General features: G+C 47.2%; 8 protein-coding genes across 8 annotated transcripts; 4 read left to right on the top strand and 4 right to left on the bottom strand.

Annotated features, from left to right (window-relative positions):
* Window positions 1–287: 287 nt before the first annotated feature.
* Window positions 288–1,007, bottom strand: ATNIH1004_005833 (uncharacterized protein; the record flags this gene model as incomplete). Its single annotated transcript, XM_033570474.1, has 2 exons — window positions 288–742; window positions 836–1,007. The coding sequence occupies 2 exons, from the start codon at window positions 1,005–1,007 to the stop codon at window positions 288–290; spliced, it is 627 nt and encodes a 208-aa protein (XP_033426506.1).
* A 313-nt stretch (window positions 1,008–1,320) lies between these two features.
* ATNIH1004_005832 (spermidine synthase) lies at window positions 1,321–3,103 on the top strand (the record flags this gene model as incomplete). Its single annotated transcript, XM_033570473.1, has 3 exons — window positions 1,321–2,273; window positions 2,341–2,647; window positions 2,708–3,103. The coding sequence occupies 3 exons, from the start codon at window positions 1,321–1,323 to the stop codon at window positions 3,101–3,103; spliced, it is 1,656 nt and encodes a 551-aa protein (XP_033426505.1).
* Window positions 3,104–3,450: 347 nt separating this feature from the next.
* Window positions 3,451–5,414, bottom strand: ATNIH1004_005831 (dynein family protein; the record flags this gene model as incomplete). The annotated part of the gene is made up of 6 exons (XM_033570472.1): window positions 3,451–3,594; window positions 3,653–4,281; window positions 4,347–4,440; window positions 4,535–4,917; window positions 5,003–5,164; window positions 5,255–5,414. 6 exons carry the CDS (start codon window positions 5,412–5,414, stop codon window positions 3,451–3,453), a joined length of 1,572 nt encoding a protein of 523 aa, XP_033426504.1.
* A 515-nt stretch (window positions 5,415–5,929) lies between these two features.
* ATNIH1004_005830 (uncharacterized protein) lies at window positions 5,930–6,900 on the top strand (the record flags this gene model as incomplete). The annotated part of the gene is made up of 3 exons (XM_033570471.1): window positions 5,930–5,985; window positions 6,068–6,565; window positions 6,627–6,900. The coding sequence occupies 3 exons, from the start codon at window positions 5,930–5,932 to the stop codon at window positions 6,898–6,900; spliced, it is 828 nt and encodes a 275-aa protein (XP_033426503.1).
* A 338-nt stretch (window positions 6,901–7,238) lies between these two features.
* Window positions 7,239–8,623, bottom strand: HSV2 (phosphatidylinositol-3,5-bisphosphate binding protein HSV2; the record flags this gene model as incomplete). Its single annotated transcript, XM_033570470.1, has 5 exons — window positions 7,239–7,766; window positions 7,826–8,182; window positions 8,239–8,318; window positions 8,405–8,443; window positions 8,515–8,623. 5 exons carry the CDS (start codon window positions 8,621–8,623, stop codon window positions 7,239–7,241), a joined length of 1,113 nt encoding a protein of 370 aa, XP_033426502.1.
* A 4,360-nt stretch (window positions 8,624–12,983) lies between these two features.
* aspA (putative septin AspA) lies at window positions 12,984–14,530 on the top strand (the record flags this gene model as incomplete). Its single annotated transcript, XM_033570469.1, has 6 exons — window positions 12,984–13,004; window positions 13,171–13,246; window positions 13,318–13,434; window positions 13,497–13,588; window positions 13,672–14,240; window positions 14,296–14,530. The coding sequence occupies 6 exons, from the start codon at window positions 12,984–12,986 to the stop codon at window positions 14,528–14,530; spliced, it is 1,110 nt and encodes a 369-aa protein (XP_033426501.1).
* A 1,281-nt stretch (window positions 14,531–15,811) lies between these two features.
* Window positions 15,812–19,578, bottom strand: rom2 (putative Rho guanyl nucleotide exchange factor (Rom2); the record flags this gene model as incomplete). Its single annotated transcript, XM_033570468.1, has 4 exons — window positions 15,812–15,889; window positions 15,950–16,381; window positions 16,436–16,866; window positions 16,926–19,578. 4 exons carry the CDS (start codon window positions 19,576–19,578, stop codon window positions 15,812–15,814), a joined length of 3,594 nt encoding a protein of 1,197 aa, XP_033426500.1.
* Window positions 19,579–21,905: 2,327 nt separating this feature from the next.
* On the top strand, window positions 21,906–23,345 carry PKA2 (cAMP-dependent protein kinase; the record flags this gene model as incomplete). Its single annotated transcript, XM_033570467.1, has 4 exons — window positions 21,906–22,158; window positions 22,225–22,317; window positions 22,376–22,500; window positions 22,626–23,345. 4 exons carry the CDS (start codon window positions 21,906–21,908, stop codon window positions 23,343–23,345), a joined length of 1,191 nt encoding a protein of 396 aa, XP_033426499.1.
* Between the last annotated feature and the right edge of the window lie 1,682 nt (window positions 23,346–25,027).

Genomic DNA, 25,027 nt, shown 5'->3' with positions numbered 1-25,027 from the left:
ATTCCATATAGTATATGTCTATGGAAAGACAGTACCAGCTAGACAAGAGTTTGAAGTGATGCAATCCAAAGGGCTGTAGAGCCAACGGTTGATTCTAATCAGGAGCGTCCGGAAGAAACAGCAATGGGAGCATATGCACGGCAGTACCCGATTATAAGAAGCCAGCACCTATCTTAACCCTGGTTGTCAGGCACTTGCATAGAGAGTGGCATGCTAAGTGAACGGAGTGGTGGCCAAGAGCTTGTATCTACGCGACACTTAAAACTCTCATTATTCCACTTCCTGCTTCAGAAATCTTGGATGCCCGTCTCTCCCTGCAAATGGGACTTTACATCCCTTCCGGTTGCTTCGTCCACGAGCCACTTGGGTTCTTCGTCATCGAAATATCGCTCTTGTTCTTCATTCCAGTCATCATACTCATCATTGTCATCGACAGTCTGATAATCGAAATCGCTATCGTCTCCCCGGAGGAACCGAAGCGTCATCACCCATCGCCAGAGTTTCTCTCCCTCTTCTTTATTCGGGGGAATCTCATCTTGTTCCTCTGCTAGAATCTCCCCGTGCGGGCCACGGGTATAGCTAAACATTGCATTGGGATCTTGGTGGGAAAGGGCCTCTAACTTGGCCTCCGACCGGCACAAATCTGCTTGAAGAATCCCCGAAAACCCTTTGGCGCGTCCTTCCACCTCTCTTTCGGCCGGAGTCTGAAATCGGCGGATGAGGCGATCGTACAGCAACGGGTCTACAAACCTTGAGTATTAGCCTGGAAGTCTATTTCCTCCGACTGAGACCATATCCCGGTCATAAAAACTAAACTAGGATAGAACGAGCGGACCGGCTAGCTCGAGATCAGTCGAGAAGTACTCGGGATGGGCATCCAGATATCGTTTGCGACGGTTCTTCACCTGGGTCTCCCGAGACGGAGGTATGGCGCTAGACGACATGTTGGGATCCGTTGGAGCACTCTTATCAAACTCGATCCCCGTGCCTTCAGGGAACAACGGCATTATGGAGGCTTGGAGGGAAGGAAAATAATGAACAAGAAAAGAGGGGAGCAACCGGCATGAGGCTTACGACATTCTGAAAGCGGAATGGTGCGGCAGAATGGCCAGCATTAAGTCATCCGTCGTGGACTTAACTAGTTATCAAAAATACCATTGGCAGTAACCAGCCTGTTTCACCTGTCTGCTGGGTCTTCTGGTGAGTAGAGATCCTGTCATACGCATATCTTGTGCTCGCAATGTTCTCCCAGTATTGACGGTCTAAACCCTGACAGCCCGAGTCTCCCGCACCACATTGGTGTGATCTTCAAACGACGCCATGTCGTCTTCTTTCGCAGGAATTCTGCAGCGGCGTAACCAGAAACAGCTATCATCAGGCAGCACTTTGTTGGCGCTCACTGCGTTTTCTTCCTATGTGTTCTTGTTGAACCTGGCCCCAGTGTATGGATCCGGTCCATCACACATTTTCCATGGTTATGGAGTCGCACTTGTTGCCGCAGCCGGCTGGTTCCTGAAGGACTACATTCAGAAGCTGTCGGGTCGGCGCGCCATCTTTTTGATTCCTGTGCTTGCTTTCTGGGTTCCCACTATCCAGTATTTCTTACTCCAGCAAAGCTCCCAGTTGGGAAATCCAACGGGGCCTCTAATCACGGAGGCCATTGCGTACTACCCGTTCCTACTACTATCTGTGGCCTGCGCTGGGAAGCTGATGCAGTCCGGTCTGAATCTCGAGCGACATGGTGACCTAATCTCCGAGCATGCACCTCTCCTGGCATCATACTTCGTTTACTCAGCTGGAGACCACTTTGCTAAAGCCTTCATCTCCAGGTTTATTGGTGTAGCATTCTTTTTTTCACGCACTGGCTTCCAGGTTTTGATTGCAACTCTCTATTCTGTGGTCATTCCATCCAAGCTGCTTGTGTTGGCAATCCCATCCATTATCTTCTCCTTCACGTCGAACGTGCATATGCCGCTCGGGCGTACCACCGCTGGAGTAGACTCAGCCCTCCAAACCGAGGGTTTTGCCCTCGTCGCTCGACAAGACTCTACTACAGGTTACATCTCGGTTCTGGATAATCTGGAGGATGGCTTCCGCGTGATGAGGTGCGACCACAGCCTGCTAGGCGGCCAATGGAATAAGGTTCATCACAATTATAACCCCGACGTCAAGGATCCGATCTACGCGGTCTTTACTATGCTTGAAGCCGTTCGGCTGGTGGAGACGGCACAGGGCGAACCCCGAGTAGATGCCAACAGCAAGGCGCTGGTTATGTATACAAGCCATAAACTTCTCTTCGTCGATTAATTGATCAAAGAAATAGCTAACTGTTACCACCAGCGGTCTCGGCGTCGGCACCACCCCTGCTGCATTAATCTCTCACGGTATCGAAACCACCGTCGTGGAGATCGATCCCGTCGTGCACAATTTCGCTCTACGGTACTTCGACCTCCCCGCTGAACATATTGCCGCCATCGAAGATGCCACAAATTTTGTGGAACGCGCCCAGAAAGCGCCGGAACCCGCTCAATACGACTACATCGTCCACGACGTATTCACTGGCGGAGCAGAGCCTGTCGAGCTTTTCACCATCGAGTTCCTACAGGGCCTCGACGCTCTCCTCAAACCGGATGGAGTCATTGCCATCGTAAGTTCCAGCACCAACCACCCATTCAAATATCTTCCAATCTAAACATCACCAATACAGAACTTCGCCGGAGATGTCTCTCAATACCCAGCTGCCCTCACTGTTCGCACCATTCAAGCCGTCTTCCCGTCTTGTCGGATCTTCCGCGAGGCAGAATCCAACGACCACACCGCGGACTTTACCAACATGGTGATCTTCTGCAAGAAGAGCTCCGCCAAGCCTCTTCGCTTCAGAAAACCAGTCCGAGCAGACTATTTGAACAGTAAATTCCGCGAGAACTATCTGATACCTAAGCATGAGCTTGATCCCTCTGTGTTTATGGCCGTGAAGGGTGGTAAGCCTGTTCTCAGAGCCAGTGAGACTGGACGTCTGCATAAGTGGCAGGATCAGGGCGCACTGGAGCACTGGCATATTATGAGAAAGGTATTGCCAGATGCTGTGTGGGAAAACTGGTGAAAGAGTGAATATGTAATCTTGTATAGTAGTATTCAATTTCTGTTACTCGTCTCTCATTGTTTGCAAGTGTTGCAGGAAGCATTGTACCCGGAATATTAATGTTCTAAGCCTCTTGGGTGAATAGATGATAGATATCCCTGCCTTTGTTAAAGGAAACAAGCTGTATAATAGATTTCATTGGATTCGAATATGTTGCCTCTTCTCGACTCCTGATCCAGCCTAAATCCATTCTGGTATCAAACAAAGAGTGTCGCCAAGCCAGTAAATATGTACTGCGCGCAGGAGGGAAAAAAAAAAAAAAAAAAAAAAAATTACAATCCAAAAAAAAAAAAAAAACCCATGAATATCTACGCCGATGGACTTCCCCGGGGACTTCCAGATGGTTTCTTGACCAATCCCGCGAAGAAATTCGCCAGGGCCTGATTGTGAGCCTTTTCATCGCCGGGTGATGAAATCGTGTCCTTTCTCTGGGATCGATTTACCTCTCTCTCCTAGAAATGGGGTCAGTTTGCGTCAGTTCTAAGGCGGGAGGTATCAATTAGTACATACCTTAAGTTTCCGCAACATATCGTCAGCATCCACCTGGATGCCTCCCATGTTGAATTGCACGGGCCCAATATGCTCGTTGACGCGGCCGTTATCTTCAAGCGGCGACATCTCCAGCTGAGGTGTTTTCTTGGTTGTGCGATCTTTTTCGTCTTCGATTTTCAGTTGTTCCAGGAGCTCTTGTTGTTTGGAGAGGAAATTCTGCATGTCGGTGGTTTCGACTTCAATCTTATTCTTGCTTTGTTGGCTACCTGGACGCGCCATGGAAGTACCACACTTGGGATCTGTGATTGTTTGCTCAAATATTGCCACAGCACTTGTGCCGTCATCCATTCCGGCTTGCGAATCGTCGTCGGCCTTCTGATTGCGCGGGCCGTTCGTCAGTGGCTCCGGGAGATCCTGAATCTCAATTGACCATGCGGTTGACACTCCTTCCATGTCGAACCCTTCTCTGATAATGCGAATCTTACCCCACGAATCCCAGTTCGCTGGAACCAGAATCTTATCCCTATCGATCACATTATGTTTGAGTGATTGTCTCTTCAGGAGTGAGTGTATTCCCAGAGATGAATGTAGTAGACTTTGGAGGGAGTTGGCAAGGAACGGCGTGGTGTAGATAAGAGATGCGCCATCTGCCAACTATTAGAGCGTTGTTCACGGAAGCATCTGAAGGGAAATGGAGGGGAAGCCGCCTTACGTTTAAGAAGGATAGTTCTCAGAAATTGGAGGATGAAGTCGAACTGTTCTTCATGCCAGCCATGGTCTCTTTCCAGTTTTTCAATCTTATCTGCCTGCAAGGGTGCAAAGGACAAAAGTTAACATTTGGTTTCTCCGTTTTGCTTTTCTCTTTCTTCTCTCTTTTGTTGACTTGGAAGTATCACATACCCCTTGGCAAACCACACACATGGGAACCCCAAGTCCTTCGTCCCATTCACCGGGTCCTAAAGGTATAGTTACCGGGCCTCCTGAGCTAGTTAGACCTTGGGCACCTGCCGAGCTTGCATCCATTCCTCTCTTCCTATCTCTCCACTCTGTCATTGTTTCCTCCATCACAATCTTCGTCTCATCATCGAGGGAAACTAGGACATGTCGCAAGAGACGGACCCATTCTCTAAGCTGCCGAATCCAAGTCCAAGGATCCGACCAGTCTAGAAGAATGACGACCAGAGTTTCTGGGATCGAGCGGTGGGTCAGGAGAGGTTTGAGGAGAGGCGCAAAAGATAGGGAAGGTTCGGAAAGTAAATATGCAGAGACGCGTGCCAACGTATCTGCCAATAGCCATTAGTTCTCCCTGGACCAAAAATTCCCGAATATAGGAATATACTTAATCGTTGAATTGGGTGTCCGATATACCTTCGTGATCAGCATCTAGTACATCCTGATATGTGTATCCCAAGGCGAACTGGTTGGCGACAGGTGGAATTCTTCCTTTTCTTTGTTCGTTCGACAAGTTGGGGTCCGATGTATCCGCAGAAAATGTTTCTAGAAATTCTCTCTGACTCTCAGGAGTACCTCCTAATTGACAGTTATATTCTATTAGATATACATGACACGAACACCGGGTGCATAAACACAAACTGTTGCAAGCACTAAGAGGAGACAAACCTAGAATCAGGAGGTTCTTTTCGGGAAGGCGCTTTCCATTCGCGACACTATCTAGCAAAGAAGACCAAATGTTCTTCTTTGATCCATCTTTGCTCGACGGACGGCTGTTGTTCCCTGAGTTGAATTTCGATCCGTGGTGGATTTGACCTGACGTAGACATTGTCTGTCCAATCTCGACCATTCTCAGCCGGCGCAAACCATTCCAAATGCCTCTTAGAGGATTAGATAAACGCTCCGACCGACTAAACGCGTTGTCCACGGGGTCTTTTGAGAACTGTGGATATAGGCGGACAGGTCAGGGGATATGGAATGGTGGTCGATGCACTCTCAACGGAGAGAAGGACAGGTTTGCAGACAAGCTCCCGCCCCGATAAAAGTAGAATACTGACAGAATTATCTTAACAAAAAATAAGGGGGCTCATGCAGAGGTTGAAAGAAAGGCAAACACCGTGGCGGGGAAGTCGCTCCCTGTAAACAATAGTAACTTGGGTAGTTTAAGAGCGCTTGCGGGTGGGACCTCCCGCGGAGCCAGCCCGTGATATGATGAGCTTTTTGCAGCTTAGTCCTTTCCAAAGGTACCAACCTGGCCAGCCTCTTTCACCAACACCACTACTATCCCTTCGACCTGTCAGTTCCCAATAATTGGCCTTTTCGCATGTCTAAAACACTCGTGTGATGAACAGTATTCGTCAGATCCAGGCGCTCAACAAGCGCGAACTTGAAAATGCCATGTTAGTGTCGCTCTCCGCTATCACTAATGGTCCTAGCCTCGCAAAAAAAAGGTCAATCAACTGACTTCAACGAATTGTTTAGTCCCCCTGAAGCTTCATGGCATGCCGACTACCGAGATACTGCCTACATCTATATCGGTGGCCTCCCTTACGACCTATCAGAAGGTGACATCGTAACCATCTTTTCGCAATACGGCGAGCCTGTCCACGTGAATCTTGTCCGCGATAAGGAAACGGGGAAGAGTCGAGGGTTTGCGTTCCTTAAATATGAAGACCAGAGAAGCACAGATTTGGCTGTGGATAATCTAGGCGGCGCGACGGTACTGGATAGAATACTGCGCGTTGACCATGTCAGGTACAAGAAACGTGATGATGAGGAAGGAGACAACGTTGCAAAGCTCATGGGTGATACGGATGGGAAAAGTGGCCACTACTGGGGCTCAGATGATGAGCGACAAAAACGAAAGAAGAGAAGAAGCAGTGAATCGGATGATGAGCCCCGGCAACGGCCGTTGCTCAAGGAAGAGATGGAGCTTGAGGAGTTGATAAAAAATCACGATGACGAGGACCCGATGAAAGAGTTTCTTATCGAAGAAAAGAAGGAAGAAGTTTCTCAAGCATTAGAAAGGGAACGCTCTCAGAAATCATCGCGGAGAAGAAACACCAGCCGAGAAAGATCAAGTCGCCATCGCCATCACCGCCATCATCGCCACCGATATGAGAAGCGTCGGTCGCGTTCACGGGAGAAGAGCCGTCGGGATTACCGGTCACAATCAAGAGAGGGGCGGTCCTATAGAACCAGATCCCCATCGCGGAAAGAGAGAGCCTACAGAGATAGGACACCAGTGGGATCCCGATCACCTGAACCACGACGTACTAAAGACAGGCACGAGCGACACCGATAAAGGCATTTAAATGATTTCTATTAAATACTGGTAAATCATGGACATGTCTTCTATGGGTCGTTGAAATATAAGTGGTCAACTCCACTCCCAGGGCAGGAAAGACTCTGCCGTGGCCAACAAAGCCAAGATATCAGCTGTGAAGCTACAAGCTTGGGCTTTTCTTCCCCGCGTCTTGCAGAAACAAGCACAGCTAGTCTGTCGGACTTCGCACCACAACATCATCAAGCACTTTTGTTGGCCACAGGCAAATCTTACAAGAACAATCATCGCTATCCCAAGATGCAGCACATAGATAGAACTGAATAATCATACCTCGTTACCATTAGTATCGACGGTCAACGCCTCTGTTCAGCTACCCCCTAGGTATCTTTTCCAACCTTCCCGTACACAGTGGCGTCTTCCATCATCGCCCTCACGGAGAACGAATTTCTCCCAACGTCCGTCCCGGCCCGACCCAAGGACTAGGATCGTCTGGTCGTTAGACCAACCTATCACACCTTTCAAGGGCCTCCCAAACGAAGTCCCGAGAGGCGGGATGTAGAGTGATCCAGGAAAACCTTCATCTCCAATCTCAAAAGGTGCACTTGCGAATGAGTAAACATCAGAGAACACCCTTGGTAATAAAGGTATCTTGCCAAGAATGCCCCATTTTTGATTTGTTCCTTCTTCAGGGGGGGAAGGTGATGAACGACGTTGTGAAACTGTCCGCGGATGTGGTAGATCGAAGACATGTAAAGTCGATTTGTCAGACGTAACAGCCAATAAGTTGTTTGATGGAGAGATCGCAAGTGAAAATATAACCGCCTGGTCGACTCCGCGTCGGAGTTCAGCCATCTTCGTACAATTGGCAGTAGCGAATACCCGTACAAGGGTTCCCTGCAGTGCGTCAAGTCAACCATCAGAAACATACAGTCAAGCCTAAAGAATACGCATACCATTTCGCTTGCCGTAGCCAATACCTCGCCATCTGGACTCAACGCCATTGCCCGGAGAGGCGAACTATGCGCAGGGATGATGCTGACATTCCCTGTCTCCAACTCCACTATCTGGACTTGTCCTAGTGAACGCCCCGGAAAAGCCAGTAGCCTCTGCCCTAAACAGGCCAATCCCATTGGGTTATCCGTTGTCTCAAAGACAGAAAGCTTCTGTGGAGGATTAGAGAAAGCGAATATATGAATACTGTTCAGCAAAGCGACGACAATGCGTGACTTCGATAAGCGGACGCCGAGGACGGAGGTGCGGAATTCCAGGGTAATGACTGCTTTTTGCTTTGCATCATCCCAGATAACCAGCTGCGAAGCAGCTGTGAGTAACTGATGGCTGGGCGTGGATGCCTTCACCTACACACCTTGTTTTGTGGGAACTTAGGTTGTCTTCCTCCCCCGACAATAGCAAGGTAGTTTGATTGACCTAGCATCACCACGACGCCTATGCCAGCATTAAAATCTAAAATACAAACAGAGACGAATTAGCAACGTGCGAAGTGTGGAATGATCAGAGTGCCAGATACATACCCCGCGACACCTTGAGTTCGCATGGATCGGCATTAAATACTAATATAGTTCTATTCTCAGTCTTAAAAACAAAATAAATCCGTGAGGCATATGGAAGCATCAAGCCTTACCACAAAAGCCAGTATCTAAACCGACCGAGAAGCAACTGTTGTCATTGTTAAAGGTGGCCGATAGCGAAAACGGGGATACGGTCTCATCGATAACCTGGCGTGTATTCATGCTAATGGTTAAGAGGGAGTGCCATCAGAATAGGGCCCTGTGTAGGTATATCCGAAGCAAGTTTGTCGAAGGTACAGAAAGAGAGCTACATGGCAACAGTAGGAGATCGACAAGCTCAAGCGGACATCAAACACCACTAAACCCGATAAGGACGGGAGTCAGGTGAGCGACCCACCTGATACCTCCTCCCTTTAAGATATCATTGACGGTACTCCAACCATCTGTGTATGTGTTCCCCCATCTCGCTACCTGGAAAATACCCAGTGATGCAGTAATCATGCTATACTGTACCCAAAAGCATATGATTCCCATGATTATCAGCTGGGTATATGGAAACGGACTCCCTGCGCAAGATTTTTGCCAACAAGATGGTTAATATGCATACCTGCTTTATGGCGGGTATTGAGAGACTCAAGGGGGAACCCACACATCTACAGCTGTAGATGGAATAGACAAACTAGGGTCAGCTTTTACATGATACTCATGTCCGCCTGTACCTAAGTACGAGATTCTAGATCATACATACTCCGTAGCAGGAGAGTACAAAAGAAAAAAATCAGGGAAGTCCAACAAGAGAGGATACCTGAAGTTTATTTCCCTTTCCGTGTCTACTAGAAATTAACTGAAAATTGGATTCTGATGGCGCAGCCATTCATTATGTCTCCAGCAAACCTCGAGATATCCTTGCAAAGCCTCAGGCCATGTGTCTTATATAAGCAGGGTTAACTAACCTAGTTAAAGTTAGTTAGTTAACTTAGTTAACTAGCCAGTTAGTTAACCAACTAATTAGTTACTAGGTAATCAGACCTGTATCAAATACGACTATGGTGGCCCGCAGTGATCCACGGGAGGAAACGCCTATTACTGTCTCAACCCCTGAAACTGAAGGACGATGGGACTGGATCAGGGACGAAGGACAGTCATGCTGACAACTAATGCAACAATCCATCAGTAGGGGACATATGCATATTCACCAAAGAAGATGGACCTTAAGTGTGTCTAGCAGTCCATTGATCTTCTCAATACATCAGCTTCCCTTTTTGAAAACAATATTGTTAATCATAATAGAAAATAGAAGATCAAAAAAAGCCCCAGATTAGACAGGTAAATTATTAAGTTACTGTATCAGGTACCATGGATACATTGTCATCTCTGTGCTACCAGTATTGTGTACCTATGCAGCTGGTACTTGAGGTAGGGAAGGCAAAATGTAATTTCAAAAATTGAAATTTCATGAAATCTGGCCTCCTGAAATGAAATCAAAATCTGTGAAATTGAAATTGAAATTAAGCTAATCCAAAATAGGCAATATTAAAGGTCATGTGCTTTGTTACCAGAAGCTCCGATCCTCTGCTGTTGAGTAGGTTGTTGATAATGGTCCGCCACCCCATGAGACCATTCAGACTGACGCTTTACTCCGCTACCAGTACCACTACTTATTTCAATACCATGGATTTCGCCCGTTCTGATAGAAGCTGAAGGCCTGGGACATGTTAAAAGGGGATTTGGTACAGATTTTGTCTCAGTATGCGAATTCGAAAGCTGGGGGGGACTTGAGGCTGAATTTAACACGGAATTCAGTCTTGAATTTAATGCAGAAACAAGTGCCGGGTTTGTTGCAGTTGAAGCTGAATTTAATGCAGAACGTCTTAATACTGCAATAAGTGCTGGATTCGACGCTGGTTCTGGTGCTGGATTTGGTACTGGGTTCGGCACAGGGTCCGGTGGAATATCCTCCTCAGAGTCTGAAGTATCAAGCACCTCTAATAGATAGTCCTGCACCTGCTTACGCACAGTATTCTTTCTATCTCCTGATCTTCCTCCTCAAGAAGCATCTCTTGGGTAACGGTAGGTGCGAGTCTGCACGAATTGTCGTTTGTTAATCTGTATATAAAGTAGCTTCTCAACTCGGTGAGATTCAAGCCGATTCCGGATCTTTGTATGCTGCAGATTCATCTGTGAAAATGCTCTCTCAGCTGCAGCAGAATTAGCAACAGTATTACACAGACGGCGAGCAAAAAAAGGAGCAAGAGTAGGAGCAAATTCTGCCTAAATTAATATAGGTAAGTATCTTGCTTAATAGCATATAGCTTTAACTTACTGCCTCAAGCCAAAAGAGAGCTGGTGTTCTTGCTTCCCAACAAGAGGAATTATAAAAAGCACCTGTTCTTTGCCGGTATGCCAGAAATTCATGCCATGCAGTAGATCTTCCATCTTCGCTTTGAAGTGGTCGTAAAAAGCACCTTCAATATGGCGTCGTGCGCTCTCATCAAGTTTGCCAGGAACTCTTGCTGGATCAAGATGATACGCTACCCAGTGAAGTGGCTCTAGTTGACGTAGCATTCGAGTCTGCCAACCAGTGCCATCTAGATAAGAATAAAAATCATCTTTAAAGGATGTCTGAGCAGCAAGCGTCCGCAGAGTCTCATGGAGGGTTAACCACCGCTGCGTTACCTCCATGATTGATGAATTTTGGGCCTCAGATTCCTTCTGAGCAATATGCAGAGGCTTAAGGATTTTTATTAACTCCTTTAGCTCCCACCAAAAGGCATGAGATTTAGTTGTTCTAATCACCTCTTTCCCTTTTATGGTAGAAGCAGCAGGAGTAATAAGAGCCCACTCACAAACTGCTTCCTGGCAATCATAAAGAGAAGTAAGCATGCCATATTGAGTACCCCATCGGGTAATAACTGCTGCAATTAAAGCCTTTCGATGGCCCCATTTCTCAATCTGCTTTGCTTGCAGCCTTGCATATTCAAGAGGAGATTGGTGAAAGAACACCACAACTTCAAGAGCTGATTTAAAAACCCCTTTTACTTTAGGGATCTTAGAAGCATTAGGATCAAGAATATCCTTCATAATCAGCTGTAGACCATGAGAGTCACAGGGAATCATAAAGGCATGCTTAAGCTCTGGTTTCTCTGACAAAATTTGCCATACTGCCTTCATAACACAGCAGGTATCCGTTGAAATGGAATTAATCCTCTTCCAGTCAACAACTTTATCAAGCTCCAAGAGAATATTATGGAGCCTTTCCAAAATCCATTCACTAATTGTAGCAGCATCAAGCGTCTTATCTTCCATGTCATGTAGATGAAGAAACCATGATTTTGTGGGTGTTGTAATAGTCATAGCAATAACCCGTTGAGAACGTATATTTGTTGTCTCATCTACAGAGATATTTAGAAACTGACTTCTCTGTAGCTCCTTCCGAACTTTCCCTTGTATCTCGATATATGATTCCTCCAGTAAGTCATCAGCGATTCGATGGCGGGATGGGATTTGGTATACGGGATTTAGAGCATGAATAAGATCTTGCATCTCTTGTTGCTCGAAAAGGCTAAAGGGCCTGCCTCCTGTAAAACACACCCTGAGCTAGTAAGCGATCAATACTTCTACTTGGTTTAGAGGTAGGGAAGCTTAATGGTTTCTGTCTCTTTCCAGGAGTATTCTCGGGGTCCATAAGAGCCTGCGCGCTGCTACATTTCTTCACGTGCTCGCACTGGCGTGTAGTGTTTTTCGCTCGAACTTTGAAGCACCCAAGGCATTTTACTTGCGGGACCTAGCCAAAATTAATAAAGCGTACGTGTGGACGTGGGTGTACAGTCACCTTTGTGCTGCCCCTTACTACTTCAAAGCACTTCTGAAGCTCGATCTCGGTGTAATGGATCTTGTCAGGAGAATCTTCAGCCATGCTGATGTTGATAATATTACTAGTTTAAAATCCTCCCCGTCAATATATATATATTGGTAATGGTTGCTACCAGTGACACTAGGCATTTTAGATAAGATAAAGAATTGGGCAGAATCTGGGCTGGATAGGCTCTTATTGGCTGCAATACTCTCACCGCATATAATGACTAATCAAAATAAGCCCCTTGAAATGTAATTGAAATCGATAAAAAAGTTGAAATTTCAAGATTTCGTAATGAGCTCGCCGGTATTGTCATTACACCAACACTAACTTGAGGTCAGGTGCGGTACGGAGATTACATCTCTTTCCAATCCGGAGAAGGAGCGGGGAAGTATGATTGGTCAATGTCAGGCTGCAAAGGGAAAAGGGGAAACATGGCGGGTATTAATGATACGGCCTGATACGGACCAGTTGCCCCCTAACTGCCAGGTCAGTAACTCACCTCACTCATTCTCCCTCCATTGCTCTACAAGCACCTCAGGAGAGCATCCACCTCTATCCATCCTCATCCTCCTTCACTCCTCCCCATTCCCTTCTTTCGACTTCTACCTTCAGGTCTTTTTGTCCCTGCCGCTCGCTTTTTCTCCCCCACTTCCTCTTTCTTTTATTTTTCTCTTATTGCCCTTGTCTTCTTTCCCATCATACCCTCTCCTTATTTCGCCCACCATGTCCTCGGCCCTTAACGCGGTATGTCATTTGTTTCCCCTTTCTACCTCCACTGTCTGGAAGGACGACATGTCCTTCCACTGTCCACCATCCCCAATCGCCCCCAAGTAGCCTATATTAGAAGCAATTCTGTCCCGCCCGTCTCCGCTCAGTTCTTTGCCGTGGTTAATTCTGTCTTACACTTCAGATCAAGATTCGTCGCAAGAAAAATGTCAAGAAGGGTATCCAATTCTGCCTGATGGTCTGCGGTGCCAGCGGGACCGGTACGTACTGAACCTTCAGTATTTCCCTGATCACTGCAGGCATTGACTGACCATGTTCATCTTTCCCGTAGGGCGTACTACCTTCGTCAACACTTTGTGTGGAAAGAAAGTTCTCGAGGGCAAGGATGCCGATGATGCTGCCAATGCCCACGTTGAGGAAGGCGTTCGCATTAAACCGGTCACAGTTGGTAAGTTGGTGTCCGTCGACGGTTACAGGAAATAATTGGCACTAACCAACGTGGGGTTTTAGAGCTAGAGTTGGATGACGAAGGCACTCGAATTTCTCTCACTATCGTTGATACCCCAGGCTTCGGTGACCAGATAGACAATGAAGCCAGGCATGTAGCCCCACCAGCAGTTGACAGGTCTTTTGAGGCTAACAGTCCCCTAGCTTTGGTGAGATTGTTGGGTACCTTGAACGCCAGTACGACGATATTCTTGCCGAAGAGTCACGAATCAAGCGAAACCCTCGTTTTAGGGACAACCGTGTCCACGTTCTCCTGTACTTCATCACACCGACTGGCCATGGCTTGCGTGAATTGGATATCGAATTGATGAAGCGCCTTTCTCCCCGTGTCAATGTGATCCCGGTTATCGGAAAGGCCGATTCTCTTACCCCCGCCGAATTGGCGGAATCGAAGAAGTTGATCATGGAGGACATTGAACACTATCGTATCCCTGTTTACAACTTCCCTTACGATATTGAAGAGGATGATGAAGACACCGTGGAGGAAAATGCTGAGCTACGTGGGCTTATGCCCTTTGCCATTGTTGGCTCTGAAGACTTCGTGGAGATTGATGGTCGGAAAGTACGGGCCAGACAATATCCATGGGGTGTGGTGGATGTTGAGAACCCTCGGCACTCTGATTTCTTGGCCATCCGAAGCGCTCTTCTCCACAGCCACCTTGCTGATTTGAAGGAAATCACCCACGATTTCCTCTATGAAAACTACCGTACTGAGAAGCTTAGCAAGAGTGTTGATGGTGCTACTTCGTACGTATACACGAACGATTGGTTGGTTGGGTGCGCCAATGCTGACATACTATAGTGGTACCCATGATTCGTCCATGAACCCCGAAGACCTAGCAAACCAATCTGTCAGACTGAAGGAGGAACAGCTCCGCCGTGAGGAGGAGAAGCTTCGCGACATTGAGCTCAAAGTGCAGCGTGAGATCGCGGAGAAGCGTCAAGAACTGTTGGCTCGTGAAAGCCAGCTGAGGGAGATCGAGGCGCGCATGGCGCGCGAATCGAGCCAGACGGACGGGGCCAATGGAGATGCTTAATTAGATCTTACCAAGGACCTGTCTTGTTGCGCGACGGCACCCGTTTGTGCCAACGTAATGGAATTAGCGGCATGGCTGTTGTAATTGTTTATGGGGTTATATTGACAGTTTATTCACGTTAATAGCTTTTCATATGTAAGGGAGGGAAGGCACAATACAATGTTCCCTTTCAATGACTGACACCATTCCTCTCCTTCATCGGATAGGGAGACAGACCAGAGGAATGGGGTCTGGCTACTGCTTCCTGTCTCTCTTTTCTTGGCTTCTTCCCTGTCTTCCATTTAATTTGGCTGAAGATTACCTTTCCCTTTTGATACTCGGGGAGTCGAAGCATCGTTTTGTCGTTGGCAGTTGTCACTGGGAACACTTACATATTCTTTCCTTGAATACCACTTATACTTTTTTTTATTTGTTTTCAACTTCAATTCTGGCTCTCTCCCTTTCTATTGTTTTTTTGTTTTTTATCAATGACGCCTATCCCAATCTCAGCAGCGCAGCAAGATTCCCTCTTTTGTCACTTTTCATCTGTGTGCTCTCGCGGTTTATGTCTAATCTGCTATTCTAGTATTCAGTATCTCCTAGATGAATAGTAGTACATAAAGAAGAGTAAGATCCTTTTATAGATTTTCTGAGGGTTAATACTCTAGTTTATTAATGACAGGGTTATTATTGATTGGGGAAATAATGAAACATTGAATCCGTGACAAAAGTCATCCTGTCATGTCTTTTTCTTCATTTCCCTTCGGCGTCCATAAAGGAGCTTTAATATATAGATTAACATCCAGATTTCGATCTTACAAATACTCAGGAGCAAGGGAAAGGGTCACATCAATAACATGGGTTCAACACCATCTTTGTCCATAGCTATTATAAATGCAGAGCAGTTCAAAACGTACATATGGTTGCAGTAATAACAACCTGAAAGACAATTATACGACAGGTGAGAACAGAGAGCAAATAGAAAGAAAGGTAAGCACAAAAAAAGAAAGTAAACCATGACAAAAACAATAAACATGTGGTATTTGCGCTTCGTTGTACACAGCGGGAAATGAGCAAACGATGATAGACAGCTGACCCAATAAAGATCAAAGCACCCATATTCAGTAGGTATTAAACGTGAAAGGAATGGCATGTGAATAGGCTCATAACGAAGAGCAGCTGTGTCGAAGATGGGGAAAATCGAGGTTGCCATTCCGGTCTAAAACACGAACAAAAAAAAAAAAAAAAAAAAAAAATAAAGAGAAAAGAAAATTGCTCTTTCTATCACCCACTACTACTAGCCTAATGCTGCGGCTTGTTCCAGAAATCCAAACTGGCTACGATATCCTCGCCGGTCTCATCTTCGTAAGCGTAGAGTATCTGGGGACAAATTAGAGGTCTGCTCTAGGCCTAAGATAAGATAATATCATTCGGACTTACCTCTCTAGTGGAGGAATGCAACATGCGAATGTTCTTCCCCGTCATAATATGGATCAGTTCGCTGGTTTCGATATGCCGGATTTCTATAAAGTTCGGCTCGAATGCAAGGATGTAAGGATAGGACAGAGCAAACGCATTGGGATTACCCTCCCACGAAATCTTCCAATCTGGGCGAGCACGCCAACCATTACGGTTGACGAAGAATGAAAAGTCACTATAGTTAAGAAGAAACTCTCCATTCATCCGCTCGATATGAATGGGCTTCACATTCTCCTTTCGTGCCACAAAATCAAGAGATGTGTCGGCTTGATCCAGGAGGGACTGGGTTTCGGTGGTCTCAAGACTAACAACTTCAAATCCACGGGCACAGCCAACGCAAAGTGTCGAGCGAAGGAAGTGAATCGAAGATGATTCTGCGGGAATATAAAATTCCTAGAGGGATGGTCAGAATTAAATCCATTGCGCCATTTGGAAAATAGTACAAACCTTGAAAGGCTTCAGTGTATCCTGGCCACTCTGGAACATCTTACTAACAGCGGATTTCTTCTTTCCCTTGGCTAAGTTATCCATTGGTTCGTACACCTTGATGGTGGTGGAAAGAGCAGAAGTTTTGACAGAGCAAACCAAATGCCGCCCCAAGCCGATACCAGCCTTGAAAAAGTTCGCATGCCCCTGAATCTTCTTCGGCCGCTTTGCCATCGTGTTCTGACCTTCTGTGATCTCTAGAGCCTCCATGGGATAAGAAGATAGAGTTTTGTTCGCTAAAACCAACAGTAGCTGATACTCCTCCAGTGTGTCTATCTGCGTTACTTGACTGGCATCGAGAACCCGCCTAGGTTTCGCCGATTTATCCTTCGGCCACCGTTCTGAAAGGTAAATTCCACTATCGGTTCCGTAAACCAGTTTTCGTCCACCATCTGGAGAGAATGTAAGCAGGTGCCATTTGCGTAAAAAAAACTGTTAGGTGACAACATACCAACGGGGACAAGGCAGTTCACCCGGTTTATGGACGTAAAGAAATTTTCGCAGAGGACGGTCTTGTTATAAAAGTTGCTGTTACGCTCCCTAAGTTTCCTTTGCTGCTCTTCCACCATTTCAATGAATTTTCTTCTCTGAGTGGGTGACGAGGCGTATAGGGTTTGCTCATAACCACCTTTTCCAAGGTGTCGGAAGGTGATTGGAAGCCCATCCTTTGTGGGAGGATTCGGTGCCGGCTTATTCGATAAAAGACTCGACGATGGTCGTTTGGCAACCCCGACCCTGGGAATAATTTCATCCATCTGCGCAATGACCAATAGTTCCAGGGGGATTGGCTTCCTATAAACTCGGTATTCTTCGCGTTTGTTAACGACCTTAATCCTCACTAGCAAAACAGCATGATCAAAGAGATATGCAGTCACTTCAGAGGTGTCAGTCGGTGTCTTCTTAAACGCCATCTTTGTCAACATCTGTCGGTTCTCCTCTGTGAGTTTCAAATCGACAAAGTCGCCTGGATTAAACTTCAACGCCGCGTTCAGTTGTACTAAATTGAAATGATTTTCGGCTCTTCCACTTTCAGTATTGACGCGGGATAAGAAATCCTTGATGAGTTTAATAGCGTTAGGAATATCTTGTTTGTCTGGATTGTCGTCCGCTGTGCTCTTATTGACTTGCTCGAGAAGCAGTGGGTATCGCGCTAAACGAGTCGTGGGCTTCGTGAGATATCCGTTCAACTCCAGCTTCCGGGACTCTTTCAAACGCTCAGTTTCTTCAACAAATCGCGCGAAACCCGGATTAGAGGCTTTCTCTTTTTCAAACTCATACTTTCCGTAGAGTTGATTAGCACCGTACTTGATGAATGGGTCGAAACGTGGCACGTGTTGAAGGAATATATCACCGACGGTTTTAACAACATTGCTTTCTTTCTGCCTTGCGTTGAGGGCTTCACATAGTGCGCTATTGACTTTCAAAACCTCCAAGCAATTGCCAAACACAGTGCGAATGAATTTTTCACGCCGATGTTCCGGGATTGGTGACTGGCTTTGACCACTCCCAGAGCGCAGCGGTCTCATCCAAAAGTCTCGGAGATACTCCAGGTCCTTAACGAAATCGCGTTCTGTATACATGATTTCGAAAATAATTTCCTGACGCTTCTTCTCCCGGTCGTCAACGCTATCCGATACCTCCTTGGGGACCATGTTAATCCACAATTTCTGATTGTCATTATCATCATCATCGCCATGCAAACTTCCTTTCGAGGCAGAAGACCGCAAGCCCGGCTGTGGTTTCAGATTCAGACGCGCCTGTTGTTCCAGTCTTCTAGGGCAAGCAATCGAGTAACACAAGCTATCGCGGGTACAGGTGGGCGAGTAACACTCGGTAAGAAGCGTGAAGACTCCGTTGACCTCAGAACTTGGGGCTTCCTCTCCCATTGTTTCCTTAAATTGGTACAGCTCACCAGGAGCATCTCGGAGGCGATGGTCGTACGTCACATCATGGAAAAACTTTTGCGCGTCTAGAGCGCGACCAAGCAGAAGGGCCAGGTTGCGATCATTAGTCTTGATAATATAACCAATGAGATCCACTGCATCCGCGCCAGAGAAGGAATTTTGGTATGACAGCCCGTTTTTCTGCCTCTCAGCTAAAGCGATCCTCTCCCGGAAGTTGTCGGCCACTCGTGACAGCAGAGCAGGGTATACCAGAGGCACCTTGCTGCGGCGTGAATTGCTTGGGCCAACGGTAGTTTGATTGCTGGTTTTCTGAGTGAGCTGGCTTTGCATGCTCATTGTTCGATCGGGTACAACGGTTGAGGCCATGGATAGCGAGCGCGAATTCGTGGAGCCGTCACTTGGCGGCCGCGGTTTGCCGTTGATATTCGGGTGTTGTGTTTGTTCAGCTTCGTATCCCCCAGCCGGAGGTTGGTTGGGACTTGACGGCTGTCGTCGGCTAGGAATCACCCGTCCCGTGCTTGTAGTGTGTGTCGGTTCACGATCCGCTGAGTAGGAGGTTAAGGACATAGCACGCTCATTACCATGCCTTTCTGGGACCACTCGACCTTGTGCCGTCATGGGAGTGCCCGCATTATACGGTTGCTGGCGAAAAGCAGTCGCAGAAGTGTGGTTGAAGCTGTTCGGCTGTGGGGGATACATCGGCGGTCCCCCCATCCGTGCCATTGATCTAGATCTATAAGCGTCGGAATTCAGGGCAGGAGGGGGCATGGGACGACCGTATCCCTTCGTATCTGGATACTGTGGTCCTGGGGCGGGTCGTGAATCTAATCGTTGGGGTTGCGGATAAGCGAAACGTCCAGGGTATGGGCGTGGTGGATTTTGGGGAGCAGGTTGCGAAGGCACGGCTGCAGCCCCAGGGTACGCTTGATAGTATCCATTTGGGGAACCCGCCACATGTCCATTCTGTATCTGGCGTGCTGGTGGTGGCGGACCCCTCTGCATTGGAGGATGGGGCACATGTGAGGTCATGGTGTGTGCCCGGTCCTGGGAGAACATGGGAGTTTGCGAAGTCAACGTCTGGGAACGACCCGGCGGCGGCGCCCCGCCGAAGATCTCAGAAAAGGCTGCATCCCGCTGAAAGGATGATGCATGTCCATAGGGCCGGTAGTTCCGGCCCTGATGGCCCCCCAGATCAGCCATGGTATGTATGAGGTTCCCTCTTCTCTTTTCGGTCCTTGGTTGGCGCACTAGAATCCAGGTGGAATAAAGGATACGACGACGAAGATCCTGATGTGAAGTCTATAAATGTTGGTGACACTGGAGCAGAAGAAAGGGTATCGAATCCGGTCGTGGGAGCGTGCAGGGCGTCGCGAGAAGATCGTGGGAAATCGTGGAGAAAGGAGAGGGACAAAGGGAGGAGCGAAAAGAAAAAAGAAAAGAGATACTCCACAGACGGTAATATAGGCAAGTAAAGATGGAAAATAATAAAATCCAATAAGGTCAGAGAATAAAAAAAAAAAAAAAAAAAAGAAGGAAAAAAACGAATATTTTCTCTAATCACAGAGCTTCCCTGGGTATATCATGCCTCAGTGGAGGGAACGGTGTTGAGGCGTTTTCTACGCCTTTCTCTAGTCGAGACCGCGTAGTGTGTTAACAATCGAAGAGCGCTAGCCTTGAGCGCAACCGTAAGCCAGGGTCCCCAGCAAGCTCATGCCCTCAGCATCCTCCCTCGGAGCTGATTCGATCGGTTTCCAATCACGGACACGGTGTGAGAATGGAGGGGACAAAGGAGAGGGGGGAGGAATATATGAAGAAAAGGACAGGAAAAAAGAAAAACCTAGTAGGAATTGAAAGAGCGGAGGGAGGAGGTGAATGGAGGTGGGGAGGTGAAGGGTTTGTTTGAGGAAGGTAGGTGTTAAGTTAGGAAGAGGAAGAGAACTGATTACAGTAGTATGGCGTATAAAGAAGACAACATACAGGCAATGGGAAAGGGAATAAGGATAAGAATCATCATAAGAATCTCATAACAGTAATAATAATATTAATGAAATCAATGAACGGTCCGTGATGGAAAAGCACGGGGGTTGTTGGGTTGGGGCACATGTCACCCCTAACCAAGTTGGGGGTTACGGTGGCCCGCGCGAGCCACTTGGTTTGTTCATCCCGTAATGGAGCCGGAATCAACATGTTGGCTGTGCATACTCGAGATTGTATGTATGGAGTTTCGACAGTCATGGGTCTATCCAGCCATTGATCTAACTCCAGATGTATTTGGAAAGACCCTATGTCTGTCCGCATTGGTAGGTATTTCCTCTTTTTCCCCTTGGACTTCTTCCTTTCATGCAAGACATTCTCCTACAAAGGTGGCATATTCCTTTCTTTGGTTACATTGTGATGCCTCTTAATAATCTGTTACCCTATAGCCATGGCTAATCATAATCAGTACTGACGAGTGGTAATGGTGAATCAAGAGTGCCGTCAATGGAGTACTTCCATCGAACTATAGCATACTATCCTTTTCTAGGGTGGCAACTTCCGGGTATTGCTTAGTTCTGAACCCCACACTCGTCAACATTGCTATGTACAAGGAGAAAATAATGTCCAAGTCCAGAGCCTCAGTCAAATGGATACAAGAGGTGTTGGGTTACTACGGTCAATACTGTTGGCATTAATTAGGTGCGGCTAGCATGGAAGCATGGAAACAATCCGACGATATCTGACAAGGATGGTATCAATGATCAGCTTTTCATGTTGACTGCCAAGTAGTCCTCAGTAAGGCCATCATAATATAGTACTAAGTATTATCTAGGTAGCAAGTTATTGGTGCCAAATATTGTGCTGCATCGAACGGTCCCTACCTGTATATATGGCCTTATCCCTGAGGCGCCTCTATAAATACTGTATCTTGGCTCCTTTTGGACGGGAGGACACCACTAGTATCCACCATACATTCCTTCTGCATTAGATACTTCCTAATCCTGCCTCGAAAAATGATATGACATCCTGTCTAAAATGTGTTTCTTGCCCAGTTCTATTAATTGGAGGGGTTCCTATACTAGGAACCGCCTCCTCGCATTTCATTGGACGAACGTGCAGTTAATAGCACCTGATTTCCCCACGAATAGCTCCATACTATGATTGGGACGACACTATCACCAATTACAGATCAAAATAGTAGCATAACATCATCGGCAAGATGTCAACCATGGGAATCGGGGTGCCAGTTGAAGTGTTTTGCCCCGCCAGTCGGGAACGTCAGAGCTCGCCCAGTACGGTAAGGGACGGCTGAGAGAACGAACACCAACCTCGCCATGCCCTTTCTTCCGTTTGTTCCCCCCGCGCTGCCCCTCCCAGTCTGATATCAATCTGTTGAGTGACTTCCATGACGGTTTACGATTCAACTACTTAGATTTCCCATTTATAAGCAGTCTGTGATTCGCCCAATTGCTGCTTCGCTGTTTTCTGTCCTTCTCCCCACCTGATTTTCTTCCCCGCCGTTCTCCGAGACATGGTCTCTAGCCATCCTGATGGCTACAGGAACGGTCGACCCTTCCGCTCCTAATGAGGCACAGGGCTCCTCCACCTCTTCCACAAGGACTAACGCGCTATCCGACGATCTCCATGAGAGGGGAAAACAGGTAGTGGTGTCTTCCCGATCGCCTATTCAACGACAGCTGAATCCTTTTGTCATCACCGAACAGCCGGAGGAGAAGCACCTTGGGATTTCCATCCGCAATCTGACAGTGGATGATTTCGCACTCCTGAAAACACTCGGCACAGGTAAATTTATATGACTTGCATGTTAGGCTAGTGACTTACAAGCGGCCCATTTGCCGAGGATGCTAGGTACATTCGCTCGGGTATGGCTGGTGAGATCAAAGGACGAAGTGCAGCGAAGGGACAAAGTTTACGCACTCAAGATCTTACGCAAGGCGGATGGTAAGAATCTCTTGGGTACATTTCGCATTGCACCTCGCAAGGCTAACATTCCATGCAGTGATTAAATTGAAACAGGTCGAGCATGTGCGCAATGAGCGGAAAACCCTGGCGGCGGTTTCCGGTCACCCGTTTATAACGACGCTAATAGCGACCTTCTCGGATGATCAGAGTTTATATATGCTGGTATGTTCTCTTTTGTCCATCTTGCGGTGCTGCAGCCGTTCCCCGCCCTGTGAAGGCCAACTCCGCCCCGCCAGGTGGCATTCTGCATAGGGTTAAAACTCAATGGGTTGCTAACATGTTTCTAGTTGGATTATTGCCCTGGAGGCGAAATCTTTAGTTACCTACGGCGCGCCCGACGATTCAATGAAAATACCTCCAAGTTTTATGCGGCTGAAATAACACTAGCGATCGAGTACCTTCATAGCAAAGAGGGGATTGTTTACCGTGATCTGAAGCCCGAAAATATTCTCCTGGACGCCGAGGGACATATAAAAATAGTGGACTTTGGGTTTGCTAAGCAAGTCGGTGACCGGGAAACGTACACACTGTGCGGTACCCCTGAGTATCTCGCTCCTGAGGTCATTCATAACAGTGGGCACGGGCTTGCAGTTGACTGGTGGGCACTGGGGATCCTGATATATGAGTTCTTAGTTGGACAACCTCCTTTTTGGGACCAAAACCCAATGCGCATTTATGAACAAATTGTTGAAGGCCGACTACGCTTTCCTCAAGGCATGTCGCCGGGGGCCCAAAATATCATATCACTACTTTGCAAGACGAATCCAACAGAGCGACTCGGGTACATATCAGGCGGGCCTGCTCGAGTCAGGGCCCATCCATTTTTTGAAGGCATTAACTGGGAAGATTTATATCACCGCCGGGTCAAGGGACCAATCATTCCTAGAGTTGACCATCCGGCAGATACAGGGAACTTCGAGGAGTACCCCGATCCAGATTTAAAGACCATGGGCATCTACACTGGTGACCTAAGGAAAAAATATGAGGCGTTGTTTAGCGATTTTTAATATCAGCGTGCTTTTGGATAGTCTTATTCTTCCCGTCAAGTCCCAGCTCCCTGCCTCGTCGCTACTGAGGAACCTACAAGGTTGGCCTTCTACACGAGAAGGTCTCTTAGTCCAACACGAGACCTTTCTTTTCGTCGCCACTTTTGGCATTTGGGAATTGCCTGAACACTCGAGGATTACCTTATATATAACCGACTAAGAAGGACGGCTTAATCCGACATTCCTATTTATAGGACCCAAAGACCACCTCCTCCGTCGCACGTGATACTTTGTCTAGCGTTCTCGCTCGTCTGACTGATATATATAAAGATAATATGCTTGGGAGTCTATATCACTTCAGACTTACGCCATTTCCTTCAGCTGTCTTGCCTATTCTTTCGACTGGCAGTGTGCCGTCTGGGCGTTACGGAGTCCTACCTTACTGGTGCCTTTTACGGGTAATCATCGGCCATCAAGCATTATAATAATGAAGCTACGAATTAGTTTGGATTTGCAATGCTCTTCTCTTCCATCAATGCCAGTGAATGTTCGCCCATTCTTCCATTGCCCATCCAGCCTATTCTTCCAAAAACCGATATACCTGTACTATGCTACGTCTAGAGGGCTGGAGGCAGTCTGATTGGTGTTGCGTCCATTCAACAGCGCATGGTCTGTTCTGTTATATCCTGGTAGTGGGTATCTATATGAATTCATGAACTTTTCCTCGTTCTGTTTTTATCTTGTATTTTGCTTCTAAACGTGCTATAGTTGTACCATGGTCGGCTGGATTTCTCAATTATGCCACGGTATACAAAATACTTGACGTGACATTTTAGTGTCAATCATGGAAAGGAGCTCGGGTGTACATATAACAATGTTGATAAACACCCACCTCTGTCTTCGGTTGTGTGGGTGAATGGTCCTTTAATGGACAGGGTAAGTTGCGACAGTGTACTTATATTTAATACTTATAGCGGTAAATTTTCAAATTGGCAGCTCTTACAGTTTACCTTTAAAACATCCATTAGAGAAGCTGAACCGGGAAGAAAGGCTGAACCGGGATGTTATTTCGGCGTTTGTATTCCAGATACGTAGGTTTTATCCTCGTTCGCTAGCAAGGAACCTTCCACTACGTAGCATCCAAACCGGACAGTCCAGGAGGTCTATCCAAGGATAAGACGCGCCACAGGGCGATGACCAGTCCTGCAGAGTCAAGGCATCCATCCCCGTCTTTGCAGTGTCCGGCGCTGCTTTGGGTTAAATGTGGAGGTCAGCCGGGGGTTGGTGGACCAACCAACAACCGACAAGCTCCACGTGTCTAATTAGGAGCCATGGATGGGGGGAATTCCTTACGATGCACGAGCAAATGGACCAGCCCCCCTGGTCTTGTTCTCTTTCTTTCATGTGAATGTCCGCCGTCTACGGAGTACTGTTGCAAGCTTTTGAGTCAAGAGGTTGTCCGCCTACTACGGCGGGGCTGAGATGCTCTTTTTCGAGTACTCCGGCGGAGACCGGAGTGATGAAGGACTGTAAGGAAGATCATGCAAAGATGCGGTTCTCGGTTGGAGCGATTGACGTGGGGTATTTGAGCTTTTCATACTCTTTACTGTAGTAATTTATGCGAAACGGATGATCTTCTGTATCTACATGGATGTATGCTCCGTACTGCAGCCAAGCCCTGCAGATCGGGTATGACGCGGGTG

The sequence above is a fragment of the Aspergillus tanneri genome (assembly GCF_003426965.1).
Source record: "Aspergillus tanneri strain NIH1004 chromosome Unknown AapTan_4_pilon_pilon_pilon, whole genome shotgun sequence".
In the NCBI taxonomy this organism is placed as follows: Eukaryota; Fungi; Ascomycota; class Eurotiomycetes; order Eurotiales; family Aspergillaceae; genus Aspergillus; species Aspergillus tanneri.
The sequence above is the reverse complement of the archived record's forward strand: the minus strand, read 5'-3'. Positions and strand labels throughout refer to the sequence as shown.